A 20,386-nucleotide genomic window follows, 5' to 3' on the forward strand; every position below is an offset into this window, starting at 1 on the left:
TTATCGTTATATCCCTATTTTTAAGTAGTTTAACACGCAAGACACATTTCGTTCCTTCTGATTGGATTGCGTGAATTGTCATCACTGTGTTGTTTTCATTTTCGTTTGAGATAGTCGGCCGTTTGGCGTTCTTGGTTGGCCAAAAGTCAATTGAGGACAAAAAAAGTGTCCAATTGTCTTTTTGTGCATACCGAGACTTTGACCCAATTGTGCTTCCTTCAGCGACCAGCTTGGAAGGCCTCACTAGTCCGACTCATTGTTGCAAAACACCAAAACGGGGGCATGCTAACAGCTAAGCTAACAGGAAGTTTCCATGCCTGCTAATTCATCAGTCACGTGACAGCCACCGCATGTGATTGGTTGGAGGTTGCGGGGGGCGTGTCTGTGTTGTGTCAGCCATGTTGTCCAATAAAAGCTTGTCCTACCTTCATCGTGTGACTGCTCGTCTTTCATCACCTGCTTCCACATTTTCAGGCGTCCCCCCCACCGTGATTGAAGCGTGTTTGGGAAAAGCCAAACATAAATCGACACATTTACAACGTTCACGCATGTCAAAGGTTGACGATGAATATGCTTTATTTGCATTTGAATGTTGTGCACACGATGCAAGCAAGGTGAGAGGTCATCGGCGGCCCGTGACGGCTCCAGCGATGGCGGCTGAGGCAGGAGGCCGTCCTTCACGCTCGTCCTCGCTCGAGTCGCTGACACACGCACAAACAAAAACAACAAGAATGAAGAAGACTTAAACTTAGACTTAGACTCTATTGATCCCTTTGGGATGGCTCCCTCTGGGAAATTTGCATGTCCAGCAGCAATAAGAACAGATACTAAAATAAAATAAAAAAAAATGATTCAATCAATCAGTCAATAAATAAAGTTATTACACCAGAGATGGAATTAATAATAATAAAATAAAAAAATACAAATTCAATCAATCAATAAATAAGATTACACCAGAGATTGAATTAATAATAATAATAATATTTGCACTTTTTCTCAATTTTCACATTGTTCTCGTTTGAGTATTTTCCCCGTGTTTACTTTTACTGCATTTCTCTTGTGAATTTTTTTGCTTATTTTCTTATTTTTAGTGTCTATTTTTTCCCTTTTTTTCCTCTCATTCGACAGTTATTCTCTCGTTTGAGGTTTTATATATATATTACATATATATTTTTGTATTGTTTACTTTAGTGCTTTTCCATTTAAACTTCTTCTTAGTTCTATTTTTAAAGAGGTTTTTTTCCCACTCATTTCCTTGGCCTTTGAGTGACGTTACTCATGATTAGCCTCTTTCCATTTTTTTATTTTATTTATTTGATTTCTGTTTGTACTCACGGCTCCTCCTGGCTGTCTTCCTGGAAGGTGTCAGGTCGCGCGCACACGTCACACCTGGCCCCCGCGCGCTTGAAACAGGCCTTGCAAAACACACCTGCAAACACGAGAAAAAAAAAAGAAAAAAAAAACGTGACTGCGGTTAACGGCCAACTCCGTGTGGCGTCACGTGACCGCACCGACATTTAGCCTCCGTAGCATGTTGCTAACGTGTTTCCCTACCTGGACAGCGGCGGACGTCACAGATGAATGGCGCTAGCCCCGCCCCCTCGCCGCAGGCCAAGCACATTTGTGACAGGTAAGCGTCTCCTCCCGGTAGCCTGACAATGAAGACAGGTGTACTGTATTGGCAATTTGGCGCTTGATTGACGCTGTGGCGGAAAAAGAAAGACGCTTGATTTCGTGACACGCGGCTGTGACTGCGTGAGTCGACTGGGAGGCAGTTTGGACGTCATCAGGCGACATCTTAGCTGGCGTGTAATGGCGGCAGTCAGTCACTCATGAGCCAAACATGTTTCGTCCCGGACAATAACACAAAAGTTTGTTGTGACCTCGTCGAAGTGCCACTTCTTCTTTGTCCAATTTAGTGACATCAACGATAATCTTTTGCTGTGGACGTGCACAGCCCCAAGTCGCTACGATTCTTTTATTGTTGCCTTTTGACCACGAAGTATAGAAACAATTTTGTGTGAGGTTGAAATAGAATATTGACAATATAGCGAGATAGAAGCGTAAAAATAAAATCCGTTTAGTCATCTTGGCATAAGAGGACAGTGGCTGACTTTTTTTTTTTTTTACACCTCTGAGGAGGGAAATGAGATTGGTGGAAAAAAAAAAAAAAATCGCTTTATTTTGAAGGGATCTGCCGATCACCCGTCTTCCAAAATTAAGGAAATCGGGGTGATAAATCTGCTGGAATGATTGATCGGTCCACAATGATTTTTTTTTTTTTTTTTTATACCATGTTAGATATGGTTTTAACTGTTTTATTCACTGTAAGTGGTTTTAAACCTCATCTTTGAGATTTTTTTGTAGAGTATTAAAAATTACGTGTTATTTAAATTATTATTAATCTAACGAGCATCCAGGCTGTTGTCTTTTGCGATAGCTTAGCATTTACATTTGCTCAGCCAACAGTCCAGAGCAGGGTGGTGTCAAATATACAGCCCGCGGGCCGGCTCAGGCCCACAAAGAGGTTTAATCCAGCCCACGGGACGACTTGTAAAGTAAAAAAAAAGAAATTGTAATATCGGACCAATTAATCAGCCAGCCACAATCAAATATACAAATTTGTAATTTCACAAGCAGTCCTCAGATGAGTAATGTAAAACATGTACACGAAATCGCCATGTGAGTCATTATTTTACACACAACTTAAAGTTATGGTTTGTTTAGAAAAAAAAAAAAAAAATATATATATATATATTTTTTTTTTTTTAAATCATAGACCAACATAAACGTGTTAAATACGACACAAATTCAATTACTGGGAACACAAATACATATGACAAGGATTAACATCCTTATAACTTCATTAGCTGTGCCCCACAATGCATTCTGGGAACTTTATAAATGCTAAACGGGTAGATTTAACACGTCCGGAACTCATACAGGCAAAGTTTTGCCGTGTTTCATTTGCATTTGTGTTATTTTTTAAACAATAGATTACAGTTCAACTCTGTCATTTAGGGCTGGCCCAAAAATCACGAAAAAATCTGCATATAATTGACAGCAATTGTTTTGAAGTTCTATACCATTATTTTACCGATTCGACCCGCTTGGTAATATATTTTCTTCCAAGCGGTTCCTGAGTTAATTTGAGTTTGACACCCCTGGTCCAGAGGCAGCTTTGCAATTTGCCACTGGCCACAAATAAATGACATCACTTCCTCAATGAGGCTAATGCTGCATTCGAGGACGGTCGGAAGTGAACTTTTCCAAGTTCAAACCAGGAAGTGTGTTCGAAAATTCCAGTTGCGAAGTCGTTAGAAAAAAAGGACCCCGACTTCACCGACGGAATACGAGTGACGTCACTCTGAATGATAATACACAATTTACTTGAGAATAAAACTAAATATAAAACTAAATAGCTTTCATCATTCATAAATATTAGACATACGTGACAGTGTGCCGCTCTGTCCCTGCATGAAATTATACTATTTAATTGTATGTAATGCTTATGAAATAAAATCAAAACAATAAATGAAGCAAAATTGCGAGCAGGTAAGTTTGCTGGAGGTCAAAAATGAGTTTTGAGGACCAAAATCAACAATTTATCTCTATCCGCCATTTTGGTTGTTTATTTTGGTCTCGAACGCTTTCAGGTAAGTGGAAAAAAACTCGGATATATCCGACTTCCCACCATCCTCCAATACAGCATAAAATGGCTTCCACGTGTTTGTAAGTTCGTCAGACGAGACGCACCGTGCACACAGCGCCCTGAGACGGCCGCAGGGCAACCCGGCTCCCCCCCCCGCCGCCGCCGCCGCCGGCTTCCTGGCCGCCGCCCTCACCAGGGCTCGTCCCGCCGCCCGCCGCTCGTCCAGGATCTGCTGGCGAAGGAAGCGGACGCGCGCCTGCGCGTGGGGTGGGGGCGGTAAAAAGTCAACGTCAGCTCGCCGGACGACGGCAAAAGCCATCGAGTGGTTCGAAACGTTTGTGTCGGTCACGTCCGTACGCGTACCTTCTCGGCGTCGGGGTAGAAGTAGGCGCAGATGAAGCGTCGCGATCGCTGCACCATCCCTCCGGCCAGCGCCACCAGCAGGGCGGCGCCCAACAGGAAGCCTTTGAGCAAGAGCGGCCGGGGTCAGAGGGCGACTTCGCCTCCTGTCGCCGTGGCAACGGCGGCGGCGGCGGCTCACCTATCGTGAAGCAGGCGGCGTAGTCGGGTTGCGACGGCGGGCGCAGGCACTCGCTGCTGATGACGGTCACGTTTCCCGCCTGCAGCATGTTGAAAGACGCCACCAGGTCGCGCATGATGTCCGCCATGTAGCCCGAACCGCTCACCAGGACCGACACCTTCATCGGAGCTGCCGGGAATCACACGCTTGCACCGTTTTTTGGAGCGGACATATCTTCGTCTAACCTCGACTCAACTCCTAGTGTGACACTAGTTAATAATAGTGTCACTATATATAGATATCGTAATTTGTCTCCCAATAGATTATCAATACGCCCACGCAAGTATTGCAATATTTGTAGTTCATATTCAGCCACTATAAGGTCTCTATTGTTGATTACTTATTGAGCAATTACTTGGTGGGCCACTAGGGGGAGCGCCTCATAAGAGTGGTGGGGAAATGGATCAGGCGAAGAAGACTCACCAGCTTACCTGTGGAAGACATTTATCGTTCCAGTTTTGCATACATTTCTATAAAAAATGTGTATTATATCTTCAATTTTAACATTTTAAAACATATTTTATGATTCAACTTTTTGAAGCACTTTCTGAGGAATATTAATATTAATAATATGGATTAATTTGATTTAATATTTAATTAATTGTATTTTTACTTTTGTTATGTTACACAAAAAAACAGTCACAGTTTATTGACTATGGAACTGACTGACAAAATCAGTGTGAAGATTCATTTAAGATTTAAGATTAAAATAATTTTGTGTTTCAGTGATGGTGCAACGATTTTCTCATTGGAAAAACATCATCAAATAAATAATAAAAAATAAACACCGTTTATTTCTTGAGCTGTTTTATCGTAGATGATGGTGGATTTATGACCTGGCCAATATCATCGCGGTATCGTCATATCATGAGATCGTTATCGTGAGTCTTGTATCACATATAGTATTGTATTGTAAATAAATGCATGTTTAATAAATTCTATACCGTGATTTATTAATTGTTTTATTAATACAACGCACTCCGAATGTGTAAGTGTAGTGACTTCAGATTATGAATAAGTAAATGAGCATTTGGATTTTTAGTTGTTTTCTCCAAATTTAAAGTGATACGGAACCATTTTCAGCAGTAAAAAGTTAGTAAAATTATCTTAGGTAACAACCAATCATGGCTCACCTGTTTTATGGGTTTGGTCAGCAAACTGAGCCATGATTGGTCAATAGGGATGTTATGGTGATATCACGATATTAAAACTGCCACAATATATCGGCATCGGCATGTCACGAATATTAAAAGCAGCAAATTTGTTTAAAAAAAAAAAATCGGGTTGATTTCCATTTGTGTAGTTCGAGCACCCTCTGGTGGCTAATTTTTTAGTGCTGTTTAATTTTCACAAGGCCTGTTTTGGCCCTTCGATGTTTCAAATGGTTTAGAAGGTATTAATTGTACATAGAAAATACTGAAATTATCAAATTCATTCTGGGCAAAACATTTAATTTTTTACTGCTGAAAATTGTTCAATGAGTCAAGTATCCCTTTAACTAAAAGCAAACGTGGCGCCCCTACAGGCGACTGAAGGAATTACAACTTCCTCAAGTGCCGTTCAAATGATGAATTGGTCACAAACGACGACCCAATAATCGGTCGGAAAGATGGCGGAAGGAAGTGCAAAAAAGTGGGTGCGGTCACATGTAGGCGGCGGCGGCGTGCGTCGGTTCACCTCGTGCCACCACGCCTCCCCGGACCTGCCGGTGCACCTGATCCAGAAGCCAGAAAACCAGGAAGTCCAGCGCAACGAGAACGGCCGACATCAGCGCGTGCCTGCTGACCGAGGCCACGCCCACCAGCACCGAGCGCCACTCGTTGCGCGTCAGCCGCAGAGCCACTGGAAAAAAAAACTACGGGCAGCAAGTGACGGGACGACCGCTCGCCGACGCGTTTATACTCACGTGGTCGGATGTACAGCTGAGACTCTCGACGTGTGATTGGCAGGACGGAAGCCCCGCCCTCTGAGCTCAACTGACCGTCCAGCTCCACAAACTGAGCGCTGATGTAAACGTTGTCGAAGTTCAAGCGTGTCAAGTACCTGTGCTGGTAATACGCCGCCCTGCGCGCACACGTACCTGCGTTAGCGGCCTGTGGGGGCGTGGCTTTGCGAGCCGAGGGCGCGCTTCACCTGATCAGGGAGTAGGTGAGGAGCACAAGCCCCACCCACACCAGCGGTCCTCTCAGCGCGGCCAGGATTTTGAGGTCCCCGGTCAGCTCCTCCAGGATTTCCTGATGGCTCTCGCGCAGCGAGCGGCCGACGTCGGTGTCCGCCTCCAAGGCGGCCGACACCGACAGGTCGAAGTCAAACTGACGCTGCATCCGGCGGAAGGCCTCGATGGTGGCTGAAGACGCCAGAGGGAGGAGTCAGGGGCGGGGCCGGCGGGTGGGTCCAACCCCGAAGGAGGCGGGGACTTACGGTCGGCCAGGTGCTCCTTGAGCAGTCTGGAAACGTGGTCCGGGATCAGGCAGAAGACTTTCGGGGCTGAAAGACGACAAAACGCACGACGACAGCATGCGAACAATCATTTGCGTCTTGCTAGGCTGATCGAAGCGGAAGCTAGCTGATGCTATGCTAGCTTTGATGCTGTTCTATGGTCTTCTTGTTCATGTATGCAAGGTTATTTTAGTTGACTAAAACTACGAGAATTTGTAAACGACGTGGAGTCACGGACGAGCAAACACTGTCGTAAACAGTCTTTTCTACTTTCCAATTATGTGTTTTATTTACGTTGCTAACTCATCCCAAACTGTTTTAGTCGAAAGTTTGAGGAAAAAACATGTTCAACTTCTATTGTTCTATGGAGTATATGGGACTGTTTTTTGCACAACAGTTTGTTTCCGGTTCGGTTTGTGACGTGTGGGCTGCGTCAAAAATACTGGTGCTTCCGACTTTGTGCCCCTGGATTGTGCATAACTCCCATAGTGTTTTCTAAATATTGCGCTGGGCAAACGCACCTTTGGCCAAGTCGCAAAGCGTCATGAAGTCGCTGACGATTTTGCAGAGACTTTTGAAGTCGCCCAGCCGAGCGTTGCAGTCGTCTCGGGCCCGGGTGAAGACGTCGCGACACTTCGTGTATGGCTGACCCAGTTGGGCGTCGCACACCTTGCCGATGTCCACCAGGTAGTGAAGGACGTTCCTCAGGATGCGAGCTGGACGAGGGCAACGACGCAGTGTGACAGTTGCGGATGCATGATTGTGTTTTACCACTGATCAAAAGATGTCTGTATAGCGGATAGGCCAAAATTTTTGAGGTTGCGAGGCGGCCATATTGCTCTTCCCAAGAAACGTTTCTTGCCATACCATCCGATACGTTTACAGTATCGAACAGTAGCTCCCATGGTGATCGTTTATCTGCTAGAAAGCTAGCTAGCTAGCATCAGGGGCTAAAGACAAACTGTGGCAGGGTTTTTTTTATTTTCATATGCTAGCTAGCTCCCATGGTGCTCGTTTACCTGCTAGAAAGCTAGCTAGCTAGCATCAGTGGTTAAAGCCAAACTGTGGCAGGGTTTTTACTTTCAGGTGCTAGCTAGCTTCCTAGCTAACTCCCATGGTGCTCGTTTACCTGTTAGGGAGCTATAGCTAGCTAGCAGCAGGGGCTAAAGCCAAACTGTGGCAGGGTTTTTACTTTCTGGACCTGGATTTGCCACCTCTGTATGTGTCTCATCTGTACATATAGCGTATAGTTGATACTGTAGTCTGCTGGAGAGGTGGGAGGAGCAAGATGGCCGCCTTGTCGCTTCAACGGCTTTGCACGGGCGTGTGTGGGCTATCGGCTATCCACTCATATATACAGGTGAGTGCGTTTTCCTCACCAACGTGTCGGATGGCGTCGCTCAGCGAGCCAATCAGCTTGTTGACTCTGCTGGCCACGGCGGCGGCGTTCCTGCCAATCTGCCGGATGTGATTCAGCGCGGCTGCGAGGACGCGCACATACGTTTTTGTCCGACGTGCTGCCTGCGGGAGGGCGTGGCTTACCCAGGAGGGGCGTGGCGGCGTTCCTCATCAGCTGCCGCGTCTGATTGGCCGCCAGCTCGGCGCCGCAGAGGAGGCTGGCGGCGGCTTGTTCCGCGTTCTCCAGCGTGTTCGCCACCGGACCCGACACCAGCAGCCACGTGCTCGCCAGCAACAGGAAGTTGCGCCCCTGAGCTGCGTAAACGCACGCGTGCGCAGTCACGTACACGTTTACGCATCGCGCGCAATCACGGCGATACAACTGACCGGAGCACAGCGCCGGCATCATGAGGCCGACGGCGCCGCGCACGCGCACTGACATCCCCATCCCGAAGGCGGCGGCGGCGGCCACCGCCAGCGTGCTGTACGCGCATGTCCACAGCGGCGCCCCCTCCAGGAAGAGCGCGGTGGCGCCGTAGCACGAGGCCAGCGTCAGCCCCACCCCAAACGCCAGCAGGCTCTGCCCCGCCGAGCACAGGCAGCTTCGCAACTTCCGGCGCCGCCGCAAGGCCGCGGCTGACGACGACGATGATGGAGGCCTTCAGTGGGATAAAAAAAAAAAAAAAAACACTGCTCAGGCTTTTCACGACAGTGCCTCGAGATACGAGCTCACTCGGAACGCTCAGACATGTCCGAATGTTCTTGAATTTCGAAAGTTGCAAATTTGCGAGTTTAAAATGTGTTTCTAAAGTGGCAAATTTGCGAGAGAAAAAAATAAAAATGAGAGTTTAGAATGTGGCAAATTTGCGAGTTTCGAAAGTGGCAAATTTGAGGGGAAAAAAAACAAATTTGCGAGTTTAGAAAGTGGCATATTTGTTACTTTCTAATAGGGGTGTGCCAAAAAAACGATTAATAAAAGAATCGAGATTCTCATTTATTAATCGAATCGATATTAATATCCCAAAAATCGATTTTATTTGAATTAGAAATGAAGAAGAGGAAAAGGTAGTTGTAGCCCACATGCTGTTTTTGTGGAAAAAGTGACTTACAATACAAAATTAATAAATGTTTAAACAAAAAAAAATAGACACTTTAATGTCTCATTTCATTTATAAAAAAAAAAATGTATATTTACTTGTACATTTTATTATTTACACATCCATACATTTTGGGTTTTTTTTTTGTGTGTGTACAAATATCTAAGTTGTTTCGTATGTGCTGCCCTCCGTCATTCTCACAAATTTGCCACTTTAGAAAGTTTTTTTTTTTTTCGGCATATTGCCCCCACCCTCTAAAAAAAATAAAATATAGTTATACATGGCCCTAATATGGCCTCGTACAGTTGCCTTTTCACGCTGCGGTTGAGTAAAGCTCCCGAAACGAGGCCAAATTGTGGGCGGTCTCTTGGGGTAAAATAAAGGAAAAAGAATCATTAAGTGGCACCCCATCAGACTTGCCCCAAAAATGTGTCGTCTCTGACACACCTTTCCCGTGGGGCGACGACGTCATCACGAGCTTGTTTGTTTTTCCGTCCTCATTTGGGGCGCTTTACCTGCTGGGGCGTCGCCATGGTAACCAGTTGACTCCCCTTCCGGACATGGCGCGACGAAACATGCTTTCAGCTCGTCTTCGTGTTTTTTTTTTTTTCCCCAAAAAAAGTTGAACGCGCGCGTCAGTCACTCACGCACGATGAGAGGCGTCCTCTTTGGTGACGTCACGTGTCATCACGCCTATGACGTCACACAAGAGCCTCATGCGTTGCAGCCAAAAGCTTGGGGATGGTCGGGATATGATGAAGATGATAGTGGTGATGAAGCAGCAGCAGCGCCGTACGCCGCTCGTGACGTCATCATGACTCGTGACGGGCAGCCTCGCACTAGTGAGTGTGTTTCTTCTTAAAACAATCAGTATTTGTACTACTACTCATAAACTTTATGTATATACCCCCTGGCATGTGTTTGTTCAACATTGTATACAATGTTCTTTGTTTACTTGTACTTTTGCCGGCGTATTTGTGCTCTGTGACGCCCCCTGGTGGCGGTGACGTGTCTCGCAGCTGTGGAGCAGCTGATCAGGCGCTTCCTCCCACGTCTCTGCCATCGCTTCCTCATCGGCCAATCGAAAAAGCTGCGGCTTTCTGACGTCATCCTCCGGGCCCTGTTTGGTGCGCTGAGCGGCGCAGGTAAGACGAAAACAAAAGAAAAGAAAAGAACACGAGTCACGACGGCGGATGGCTTTCGACTTGTCATTTGTGCGTTTGTTTCGTGGGACGTCGATCCCTGTTAATTTTCTTCCGGGTGGGCTTTGTCAGGACTTTCGCAAGCCTCGAGGGAATATTGCAGCTCACTATGACACGCGTACAATTGACACTTCCAATATGGCCGTCGGCAAGTGCATTCTGGGTAACCCGGAGAGCTCGAAGACCTCCAGCCTTCCTTTTCTCCACTTTTTCGTTTTGTTTTTTTTTCCAGTTCTTCTGGACGCATTTTTCATTTAGAGGTTGCTGTTGTTGTTTTTTTTATTCCAAATGCAAAAATCTCCCTTTTGTAATAACTACTTTCACTCGCTTTTGTTTCAATGCAACTAAAAAGTAAAAGTCGAGCTAGCGCCTTCCAACGAGTATCAGAAGACGTCATGTCGTCCGTGTGTGTGTCATGTGACCAGCCATGTTCGCCGCTATCGCGCCGGGCCTGCCGCTCGACCGCTTCAACCACGGGCTGCCCTTTGACCTCAAGTTGGCCGCAGGATGCCTGTTTACAGGTGAGGAAGATGACGATGATGAGGACGACGACGACGACGCACGTGTGTTCCTGACTGCAGGTTGTGGGTGTGTGCAGGGGCGTGTCTGGTGGGCGGGGCCGCCTCGTCGGCCTTCCGGTGCGCCTTCCTGCTGATGTTTCCCAACATGCTGGGCTCCCGCGGACGCGCCTTCATCACGCTGCTCGTCATCTCCGAGCTCTACTCAGGTGGGTCGCGCGCGGCGGCGGGGAAACGCGATCAGCCAGGCGAACGTTGACCGTGGAGCAACAAAATGATTGGCGACAGACCAACATTACACTTGAGGGGTTTTCTTTCGGGTTAGTTATGCCTCATTCGAGGATGTTCGGAAGTCGGACTTTTCGGAGTTCACACCAGGAAGTGTGTACGGCCCCTTGAAAAAGAAAAAAAGCACCGCGACTTCACCAACGAACTAAAAGTGACGTCACTCTACAATGGCGACCCGTTCGGAAACAGACCGTGAATCCCCCCTGCCTTGTTTGTTTGTTTTTCTGTATTAACGTGTTTGTGAAGTGTTTTCAAGTTGTTTGTATAACTTTTTTTTAAATTGTACAATGAAAATATATGAAAAAAAAAACGCAGAACATGAATGGCAAAACACAATTTACTCGAGTATAAAACTAGATAGCTTTCTTCATTCAAAACTATTCTACATGACTTGCAACATACATGACAGTATGCTGCTATTTCCCGACATGAAATAATACGGTCAACTACTTGACTGTATGGAATGCTTATGAAATCAGATTAAAACAATGAAGCAAAATTACGACAATGTAAGTTTGCTGGAGGTCAAAAATCAGTTTTAAGAACCAAATTAAAAAAACAATTTACCACTATCCGCCATTTTGGTTGTTTACTTTCGCCTCAAACACTTTCAGGTCGGAAATGGGAAAAACCGACTCGGATGTATCCAATTTCTGACCATCCTCGAATGCAGCATTAGTTTTGATTTGGTTTTCACCTTCCAATGGATTTAGTTTTCATTTGTTGTCAGATCAACGGGTAATTGATAGCTGATCGGATGATTGATAGTTAGCAGACATGATTGTCAGGTCAAATCCGGGCTGGCCGTCCGACGGATGATTGATTGACAGACGCCCGTCCACAGGCCCCGTGTCCAACATGCAGGAGAACGTCAAGATGGCCGCAGAGTCTCTGACTTGCAATCTGGAGCTTCAAGTGCGCAACGCCAAGCTGCTGTGGAAAGACGCCATCTCGCCCTTCCACAAGGTGGCGGAAGAGGTCCAGGTGAGTCACGTTGACCGCCCTGGAAACGCCGACCTGGCCAGTCACGGCTCGCATTACATGCTGCTCGTCTCGTCAACGTCATCGTCATCGGGGCAGCGACCCTCATGACAATCCGTCAACCTGTAACATTTGCAAAATAAAAGCAGTCCTGCATCTTTTCTATGTTCTCTCCTCCAACACACCTGAATCCAATGATCAGCTGATCAGCAAGCTTGGCACATCATTTGACTCAAGTGTGTTGGAAACGATTCGTTTGCTTTTCATTTTTGAAACGTACTGTTTGTTTCACCAACATCCAACATGAAACTCTGATGCCATCTAGTGGCAGAATAATTACCTCAATGTTTTACATGCATTTGAACTTGTATCTTTTTATTAACTCACTACCTCGCAGCCATTTTGAGTGAAGCAACCCCCTTTGCTCCTGGCTGTTTTACTGGATTTGCACCGATTTTGCAAGGCCCACAGAATATTGTCTTATATTGCTATCAAAACATGGAACCTACCAAAAGAAAGACAAGTCTCTTCTTTGCTCAGGAAAAAAAGTACATTTGTATCAGTTTCCGTTTTGCAACAATTAGCATTAGAATATAGCTACATTTCCTCATAATTCAGAAACCTGTTGAAAACAGTGGGGAAAAGTTGCAACATGGCCCAGGTTGATCTCTTATACTCTGCTGCCACCTGCTGGTCGTAATAACTAGTAACTCCCATTGCTTTAAGCGACCTCTTCAGGTCAGGGGCTGCATTAAAGCCTTCTGTATGCTCTAGTATAAAAAAAAACAAAATAAAAAAAAACGTATAAATACGTTTTTGGGACCATGGCAATATTTAAAATAGAATGTTTTTTATATGTTTTAGGGAGCAAATGAGTTAATAACTGAGATTTTAATCAGTGAACTAAAACATTTTGTTGAACATTTAGAAGAGGGATAAAATATTAAATGAATTTAATGAATTTGCGATTCATTGAGCATTAACTATGGAAATGGTGTAATGAATGACGTTTCCATATGAAGTATCTGATGCACTCTGAGCGACTGACAATCATGGTGGACCGATTGAGAGAGTGAAAAGTCTGTTTGCTTTGTCTACAAAGTCACCATAAGCGCAAATCGATCAGCAAACTTAACAAACCGATTTTTTGTAGCCATCAAACTCGGGCAGGTTTGGACTTTGTCCACCTCTGATCCGCAAATACATCAAGTACTCGAGTATGTTGCTTGAAAACGAATGCAGTGTGGCCCAATAATGCCAAAAGTAGTGGTTGTGGCGCAGTGATATTTTTGCGTTTATTGGCGATGCGTCCAGGCGGGCGAAACGGACTTAAAGACTGAAGCCGGCGCCGCCAGCAAGGCCTTCGCTGCCATCCAGAAGGAAATTCTGGCCGAGTACGAGCGCGGGAAGAAGAAAGTTGTGGAGAAGAAGGAGAAGGAGAAGGAAAAGGAGGAAGAGTCGGACGGGATCGCCAGCACTCAGGAACGCTTCGCCTTCAGCACCATCGCGCAGTGCGACGGTCGGTGATCCTTCTTCATCCTCCTCCTCCTTTTTCTTCCTCACGGTCTTCCTCTTCTTGCCATAAAGAGCTGGTGGAGAAGGGCGTGGGCAAGTGTCGCGATTGGTTCGACGCCAAGTGGAGGGAGTGCGCCAACGTCATCGGCGTCCCCGTCATCAAGCAGATCCTCTGCGTGCCCATGAAGTTCCACTTCCTGTGTGACATCATCAAAGGTCAGCGCGAGCGCAACAGACACATTGCTGATTTGGGACCTTCCATACCACCGTTTTTCAAACCCAAACCAGTACAAGTACTAGTCACTGATCCCGGGTACCGTTGCCCAGTCTTTTAAGTGGAAAAAATAAGTGCCGGTACTCAAGTAGAATAAACGCAAATAACAGCGACTGAAAAAAAAACAGGAAGAACAAATACTGAGTGTTCTTGTGCATTTTGGCCTCTTGGGGGCAGTGTGGTGCCGTGCAGCCATGGCATACCCACTTAAAGTGAGTACAGAAGAAAGTTGTGATTGAATTCTATGAAAAGAACTCGTTTTTTTCACACATTGGGAAGAATTGATGCCTTTGCGTAGTGTTATGTCATCTGTGGGTATGTGTTACCACACTTGTGTGTGGATATCCGTTATTTGAAGGAAAAACACTCACAAAGTCGATGCTAACTTCCTGTTAGCGCTAGGCTAGCGATGTTTTAAAAACGAAGCATGTTTTGTATTTAAATATACAGTGGATGTTATTCTTCACGTGACGTATTTAGTTTTACAGTGAACTCCAACTGTGGCATCATTCAACAACTTAAAGGACGCTTAGGGACAACAGAAATAACCAGAATAACATACGCTGCACACTTGCTAGTTGCTAATGCTACGCAAGCAAAATGATGCATTCAGGGTACTTTCACAGTGTCGGAAACTTTGGTTTTCTTCAATAACGTTTTAAAGTTAAAATAATCGGCCATTTGGCCCAATTGGCCAATTGTTTTTGGCCGATGTTTGAAGGCTAATAATTGGCCTCCGATAATAATCGGCGGCCGATTAATCGGTCGGGCCCTAATTACGATGCGTTGAAATAATTGAATAAAATGAAACAAATTGTCTTTTGGCCAGAAAAAAAATTCCTAATCCAAAATATGTGCTTCTACAACTGATACTGGTATCGGCTTCCGTCATGCGTACCCAATACCTTGAAATAAGGCCCGTTGCGCGTACCTAGTGATGGTGATGATGATGATGGTGACGAAGACGTTTGTTGTTGTTTGCAGTGATGACGGGCTGGTGCAAGCAGCACATCCCGGTGGAGCCAAACTTTGGCCAGCTGTTCGACGGCGTCAACACTTCGGTTGAGCTTCTCGCCCGACAGTTCACCAGCCGCGTCGTCTTCCAGGTCGGCGTACATACATAAATAAATACATTTGTATTTCATTTTTGAATTGTATTTCATCCGTTTTCATTTCCACATTTAGTCATTTATTTATTTATTTAAGAGAGACTTCCTTGTTCACCGAGCTGCTCACTCGACCAATGACAAGGCAGTTTGCAGAGTCCAACCCAAGACCGCCCCCCTCATTTGAATAACATTTCCACTTGGGGGTACGAACCAAAACTGCCAAAATTCAAATTAAATAAATGACGAAATAAATAAATAAATGACTAAAAGTGAAAATAAAAACGGATATTAAAAAAATAATTTAAAAAATACATTCAAATGTATTTTTTTTAATGTATTTTTTATGTATTTATTTTTGTATTTCCATTTATATTTAGTATTATTTTTAGATATTTTTTTAATTATATTTTTATATCCGTTTTTATTTTCACTTTTAGTCATTTATTTATTTATTTATTTATTTATTTATTTATTCATTCAGTCATTTATTTATTCGCCAACTGCGGAGTCTAACCCAAGACACGCTTAGGACCGCCCCCTCATTTGAATAACATTTCCAATTGGCAGTATCGTGTACAAAAACTGCCAAAATTCAAAATAAATGACTAAATAAATAAATAATTGAACAAATTATTAAATAAATAAATGACTAAAAATGAAAATAAAAACATATGTAAAAAATATAATTCAAAAATTAAATACAAATATATAACATTTATATTTGTATAAAATTATATACAAATATATAATATACATTTATACTGTTTATTTCCATTTATATTTTTTGAGATATAATTTTCGGATGCTGTTTTTTTATATCAGTTTTTATTTTCACTTTTATTCATTTATTTATTTAGAATGTTGTCACTTTTGATCCTCCATAGTCAGCGCCTGTCGCATGCGCGTTGGCGTCTGACGCGTGTCTTCTTCTTCTTCTCTGCGTGCGGCAGGATCGCGAGCATCAGTCGGCGTTGGGCGGCGAGCTGGCGCCTGGCGAATTGACGCGCTCCATCCGAGATTCCTTCCGCCGACTGGACGCCGGCGCCCGGCAAATGCTGGACATCCTGCGCCTGCTCACGTCCGCGGCCTTCCTGGCCGTCTTCGCGCAGTAAGCCCCGCCCACTCGACCGCCGCCACGCCCAACCGCCTTTTTTGCGTCACCGTGACCGTGCGCGTGTGTGTTCAGGTGTTTGGGCTACGTGCGGCAATTCCGAAGAGACGTCTACTTCGATAACTTGTACCTCACAAAGTATTTCGCCATCATCGACCAACGGAGGAAGTCGCAGGTAAATAACCGACGTCGCCGTCGTCCTCTTCATCATCCTTATCCTCACCTGCGCGTTCGTGCGTGCATGCAGGGGAAACGACATTTGCTGCCCCTCACTCCGTCTGAGAGACGAAAGTTCGTGGACCCCTGGAGCCTCAAAATTCACCCCGAAGAAGTCCGACAAGTGGTGAGCTCACCTCACGCACATTCATTTTCATTTCGTCAACAAAAATATTTTCGGCAACACACATTTTTTACCCGACAATAACTAGACTAAACTAAAAGCCTCATTAATAAACGAACGGGACTAAATCAGTATGCATTTTCGTCGACGTATGAAGACGAGACCGAAATGTGTCATTTAAAAAAAACTGGACTCAAATCTACGGACATTTTAGTTCATCAACAAAAACGAGACGAAAATGATATGAAATGCTGATTTTTGTCAAATCTTGTTTCTGCTAATCTGTCACAGTGACACTGTTATGTGACACGCCCCCTTTCAAAACTGCAGCTAGCAAGTGCAACATGCGCAAACGCAGAAAGTGGATTCACCATGAACGGTTAAAACGGTTTTCTGGACTAAAATAAAGGCTAAAATGCTCGATTTATAGTTGACTAAAAATGTACAAAAAGACTAAAATGCTCGATTTATAGTTGACTAAAAATGTACAAAAAGACTAAAATGCTCGATTTATAGTTGACTAAAAATGGACTAAATAAAAACCGGATGACGTTAAGTAATTATGAAACTGGACTCAAACTGAGACGGCATTTCAAAATGGCAGCTCAAATGAAACATTGCGCGTGCGCAGCTGTCGAGCATCTTTCAGGTGTTCTCTGTGCTCCTGCTGGCGGTGGTCCTGCTGGCGCTGGACGGGTCCGTCTTTCGGGTCCTGGATGTGGTCAGCAAGCACACGCACGCCACCTTCAACTACACCAGTAAGACACACACACGCACACCTTCAGTTTTTGAATGGTAAACGTTGGCTAAGGGTGGGCGTGGCCTCCGCTCAGGCAGCAAGGAGGTGGACATCAAAGTAGGCGGAACCTCCATCATGGCCCGCCTCCTGAGGAAGACCTTGTCCGCCTTCAACTCGTCGTCAAGTGTTCGCATCATATCTGACAACCAGGGTGAGTCCGTCCATCCGTCTCACTGATCTGAATATATGACTGGATAGCCAATAGGCCAACACTTTTGAGGTCATGAGGCGGCCATATTGCTCCTCCCAAGAAACGTTTCTCGGCATTATACTAAGTGTCTCCGAGCTGTATGTCTCATCTGTACGTATACTGTATAGTTTATACAGTCGTCTGTCCACGAGATGGGAGGAGCAAGATGGCCGCCCTGCGACTTTGCAATCGGCGTTCCAGTCATATTCAGATCAGTGGTCCGTCTTCAGTACGCAAAGCCACTATTGGCACAACTTGCCCCGCCCACTCCCGTCCTTCCCTCCCTCCTCTCAGACTGCATGACTCCGCCCACCTCGCTGGCGACCTTGGTGTACGTCAGCGTGGGCTGCTACCTCCTGCTGGCAGCGCTCTTCAGCTGCCTTCAGGTTTACGCCAACCGCCTGCGCAGGGTCATCGCCGCCTTCTACCACCCGCGGGTATTAACACACGCCCCCCCTCCTTTGACATTTACCATGCTAAAGCTAATGCTAAATGCTTCTTCCACTTTGGCGGTCCCTTCCTTTTTAACCTTGTTGACACCTTTCTAACCACATCAGCACACAAATGCAACAATTCAACGATCAATCGTTTAGCTGTTACGTCTGCCAAGATTAGTCACGATGACATCGACCATCAAAATCGGCGGCTATTAATATTAACTCATCTCCACTTGGCTGTACGGACTAAAACTGCCAAAATTCAAAATAAATAAATGAATGACTAAATAAATAAATGACTAAATAAATAAATAAAAGTTAACATAAAAACGGATATAAAAATAAAATAAAAAATTAAATAGGAATGTATATATACATATGTTTTTTTTTTTTTTTTTTTTTTTTTTTTTAAATATGCATGTTTGAAATGAAATCCAAAGTCTTTTGTATTTGTACTCTTGTCTTCGGTCGAACTTGTTGACGTGACTGCAGCGCGAGTGTCGTCGCGGCGTCCTGGCGCCCTCTACTGGCCAACTGGTCTTGAAACGTTCGCTCTCGTCCTGACGTGACGTAGACGCATTGCGACGCGCGTGAAAGTTCTCCACGTGCGGCCCAAACAGGAAGTGGACAAAAAGGCGTGCGCGTGTGTGCGCTGCACGTGGTCTCGGATGCCCGAATTCGGACAAGCGCTCTTTTGTTTTCTTTCACTTGTCAACAACGTGTGTCAGCTGATGCACGCGCGTGCCGTGCACATAAGCTCATTAGCCCCAATTTGAGAATGCGAGTCAACGTGTGACGTCACGTTCATGTTGCGTTGGAATGGCCTTGCAAAAAAAAACAAAAAACCCTAAACAAACCTAATCAAGATGGGAACAAAAACGCAGGAAATCTTTCTTCCAATCCAATTGGACGTTTTTAATTAAAAGCATAATCCAATAAATGTACTCTTATGATTGGGAATGTGCAAGTACAAATACCAGGTAGGGCTGCTCGATTATGGGGAAAAAATAATCCCGATTATTTTGGAAATAATTGAAATCACGATTATTCAAACGATTATGTTTTGGTACAAAACAAGAAAATGTAAATATTAAAATATTAAAAATATGAAGACCTATTCAAGAAAAAAATAATTATATAAGTTCCTTTTGGGTGAAACAAAATTTATGAAATAAGTTTAAATAAATTTAAAAAAATAAAAAAATAAAAATATGTAAATTTAAACAACTCCAAAATTAGTATTAATCTTTTTTTTTTTTTTTTACGATTGTGCAGATTTTGTAATTGTGGAGTGTAATAATTAAAATTGTAATTGAATTTCGATTAAATGCACAGCCTTAATACCAGGTATCGATATCGGTGCCAATACCACCCGCATTTGAAGGTATCGGTACTTGTGAAGGCTGCCGAAAGCAGCCGCAGATACTTTCGGCAACCAAAATGTGACCTGGAGTAAGTCTGCTGGGGTGAGATGGGAGGAGTAAGATGGCCGCCCGCAAAAAGTGGACATTTTGGAACACGTGTGAAAAAGCTTCCCGTCACGCCAGCGATGGCTGTTCCACACGTTTTGTATTTTTTGTTTTTTTTGTCTTGCAGAGGGAGAAAACGCGAATCTTGTTCCTTTACAACGTCAGCCTGCACCGGAGGATGTCGTGCGGAGCCGAGCCTGAGCCTACGCAACACGCCCGCGTAAACGTACGCAAACGTGCCGGCGAGACTGCACGCCACATTCTCATAACGATTCGTGTGTGCGTGCGTGTCATCCACAGGTGATGGAGCGTTTATCTCGACTGTGTCGGCGGCGGCGGCGGCGGCGGGAAGCGTCCACGCCTGACGTTTAAAGGCTGTCGAAAGCCAGAAAAGGACAAGAGGTCACGTTAAACTCATGTCAGAGGTCAAAGGTTCCACAACGTGACGGGTGCCGTTTTGCTGTCAGCGCATGTGTGGGGTCAAAGGTCAAGCGACAGGATTGTCTTTAGTTGTGCTCTGACGTGGGTGGAAAAAAATGTTTAGGAATTTATTGTTTATGTCGGGCTTTACTTTCAGTCTCTTTTGTGTATATATAACGGATAAGGACTTATAACTATACCATACCACAACTATACCTAAACTATACCAGATACATAGTGCAACATTATTAAATTACAAGTCTTATAAAAGTGCAGAATTAGACAAAATGGCAATTTAAAAATCTATAACAAGCATAAAATACATAATATTAGTATATTATTATGATAGAAATATTAGGGGAGTTTTTGTACTTCTTCCTACTCCTTTTGAACATGTCAATTATGATACTATTGACGATTTGTTTTTCTCTTTTATTTTTAACTACAACTTGTCGTATTTCATACTTGTGATGTGTTTATGTGTATATGTTCAATAAACCTAATCAATCAAATCAAGGCAGCCCTTTATCAACTCTTCAATTGTAATGATGTTCAGTCCTTCCTCTA

At 44.4% G+C, this 20,386-nt stretch overlaps 2 protein-coding genes across 3 annotated transcripts; one reads left to right on the forward strand and one right to left on the reverse strand.

The window, feature by feature from the left end:
• Nucleotides 1–551: 551 nt before the first annotated feature.
• Nucleotides 552–9,901, reverse strand: dcst2 (DC-STAMP domain containing 2). The gene is made up of 15 exons (XM_077527016.1): nt 9,682–9,901; nt 8,457–8,728; nt 8,214–8,384; nt 8,051–8,152; nt 7,193–7,387; nt 6,654–6,719; nt 6,366–6,579; nt 6,139–6,296; nt 5,910–6,074; nt 4,194–4,361; nt 4,016–4,116; nt 3,757–3,908; nt 1,555–1,652; nt 1,336–1,429; nt 552–701 (listed from the first exon to the last, which is right to left on the reverse strand). Exons 1-15 carry the CDS (start codon nt 9,741–9,743, stop codon nt 623–625), a joined length of 2,097 nt encoding a protein of 698 aa, XP_077383142.1. The 5' UTR covers nt 9,744–9,901; the 3' UTR covers nt 552–622.
• Nucleotides 9,769–20,331, forward strand: dcst1 (DC-STAMP domain containing 1). 2 transcript variants are annotated; one of them, XM_077527017.1, is made up of 16 exons: nt 9,781–10,008; nt 10,186–10,311; nt 10,794–10,889; nt 10,967–11,095; nt 12,019–12,158; nt 13,470–13,674; nt 13,743–13,886; nt 14,929–15,050; nt 16,004–16,161; nt 16,240–16,339; nt 16,412–16,507; nt 17,136–17,262; nt 17,338–17,454; nt 17,788–17,930; nt 19,527–19,625; nt 19,700–20,331. In XM_077527017.1, the coding sequence occupies exons 1-16, from the start codon at nt 9,819–9,821 to the stop codon at nt 19,769–19,771; spliced, it is 2,064 nt and encodes a 687-aa protein (XP_077383143.1). In that variant the 5' UTR covers nt 9,781–9,818; the 3' UTR covers nt 19,772–20,331. The 2 variants fall into 2 exon arrangements, with proteins under 2 accessions (XP_077383144.1, XP_077383143.1); XM_077527018.1 differs by lacking the exon at nt 17,788–17,930 and having other exon boundaries at nt 9,769–10,008.
• The last annotated feature ends 55 nt before the right edge of the window (nt 20,332–20,386 follow it).

Source organism: Festucalex cinctus, chromosome 7, assembly GCF_051991245.1.
Source record: "Festucalex cinctus isolate MCC-2025b chromosome 7, RoL_Fcin_1.0, whole genome shotgun sequence".
NCBI lineage: Eukaryota > Metazoa > Chordata > Actinopteri > Syngnathiformes > Syngnathidae > Festucalex > Festucalex cinctus.

What these genes read in the sequence shown, in the direction of transcription:
- dcst2 (XM_077527016.1), bottom strand. Translation starts at nt 9,743, where the DNA reads ATGTTTCGTCGCGCCATGTCCGGAAGGGGAGTCAACTGGTTACCATGG. An exon ending in GCTTTGCGACTTGGCCAAAG is followed by an intron (nt 6,720 to 7,192) that starts GTGCGTTTGCCC and finishes GTCGTCTTTCAG; the next exon opens with CCCCGAAAGTCTTCTGCCTG. An exon ending in CGCCGCCTGCTTCACGATAG is followed by an intron (nt 4,117 to 4,193) that starts GTGAGCCGCCGC and finishes TCTTGCTCAAAG; the next exon opens with GCTTCCTGTTGGGCGCCGCC.
- dcst1 (XM_077527017.1), top strand. Translation starts at nt 9,819, where the DNA reads ATGAGAGGCGTCCTCTTTGGTGACGTCACGTGTCATCACGCCTATGAC. An exon ending in CACCATCGCGCAGTGCGACG is followed by an intron (nt 13,675 to 13,742) that starts GTCGGTGATCCT and finishes CTTGCCATAAAG; the next exon opens with AGCTGGTGGAGAAGGGCGTG. An exon ending in CCGAAGAAGTCCGACAAGTG is followed by an intron (nt 16,508 to 17,135) that starts GTGAGCTCACCT and finishes GCGCGTGCGCAG; the next exon opens with CTGTCGAGCATCTTTCAGGT.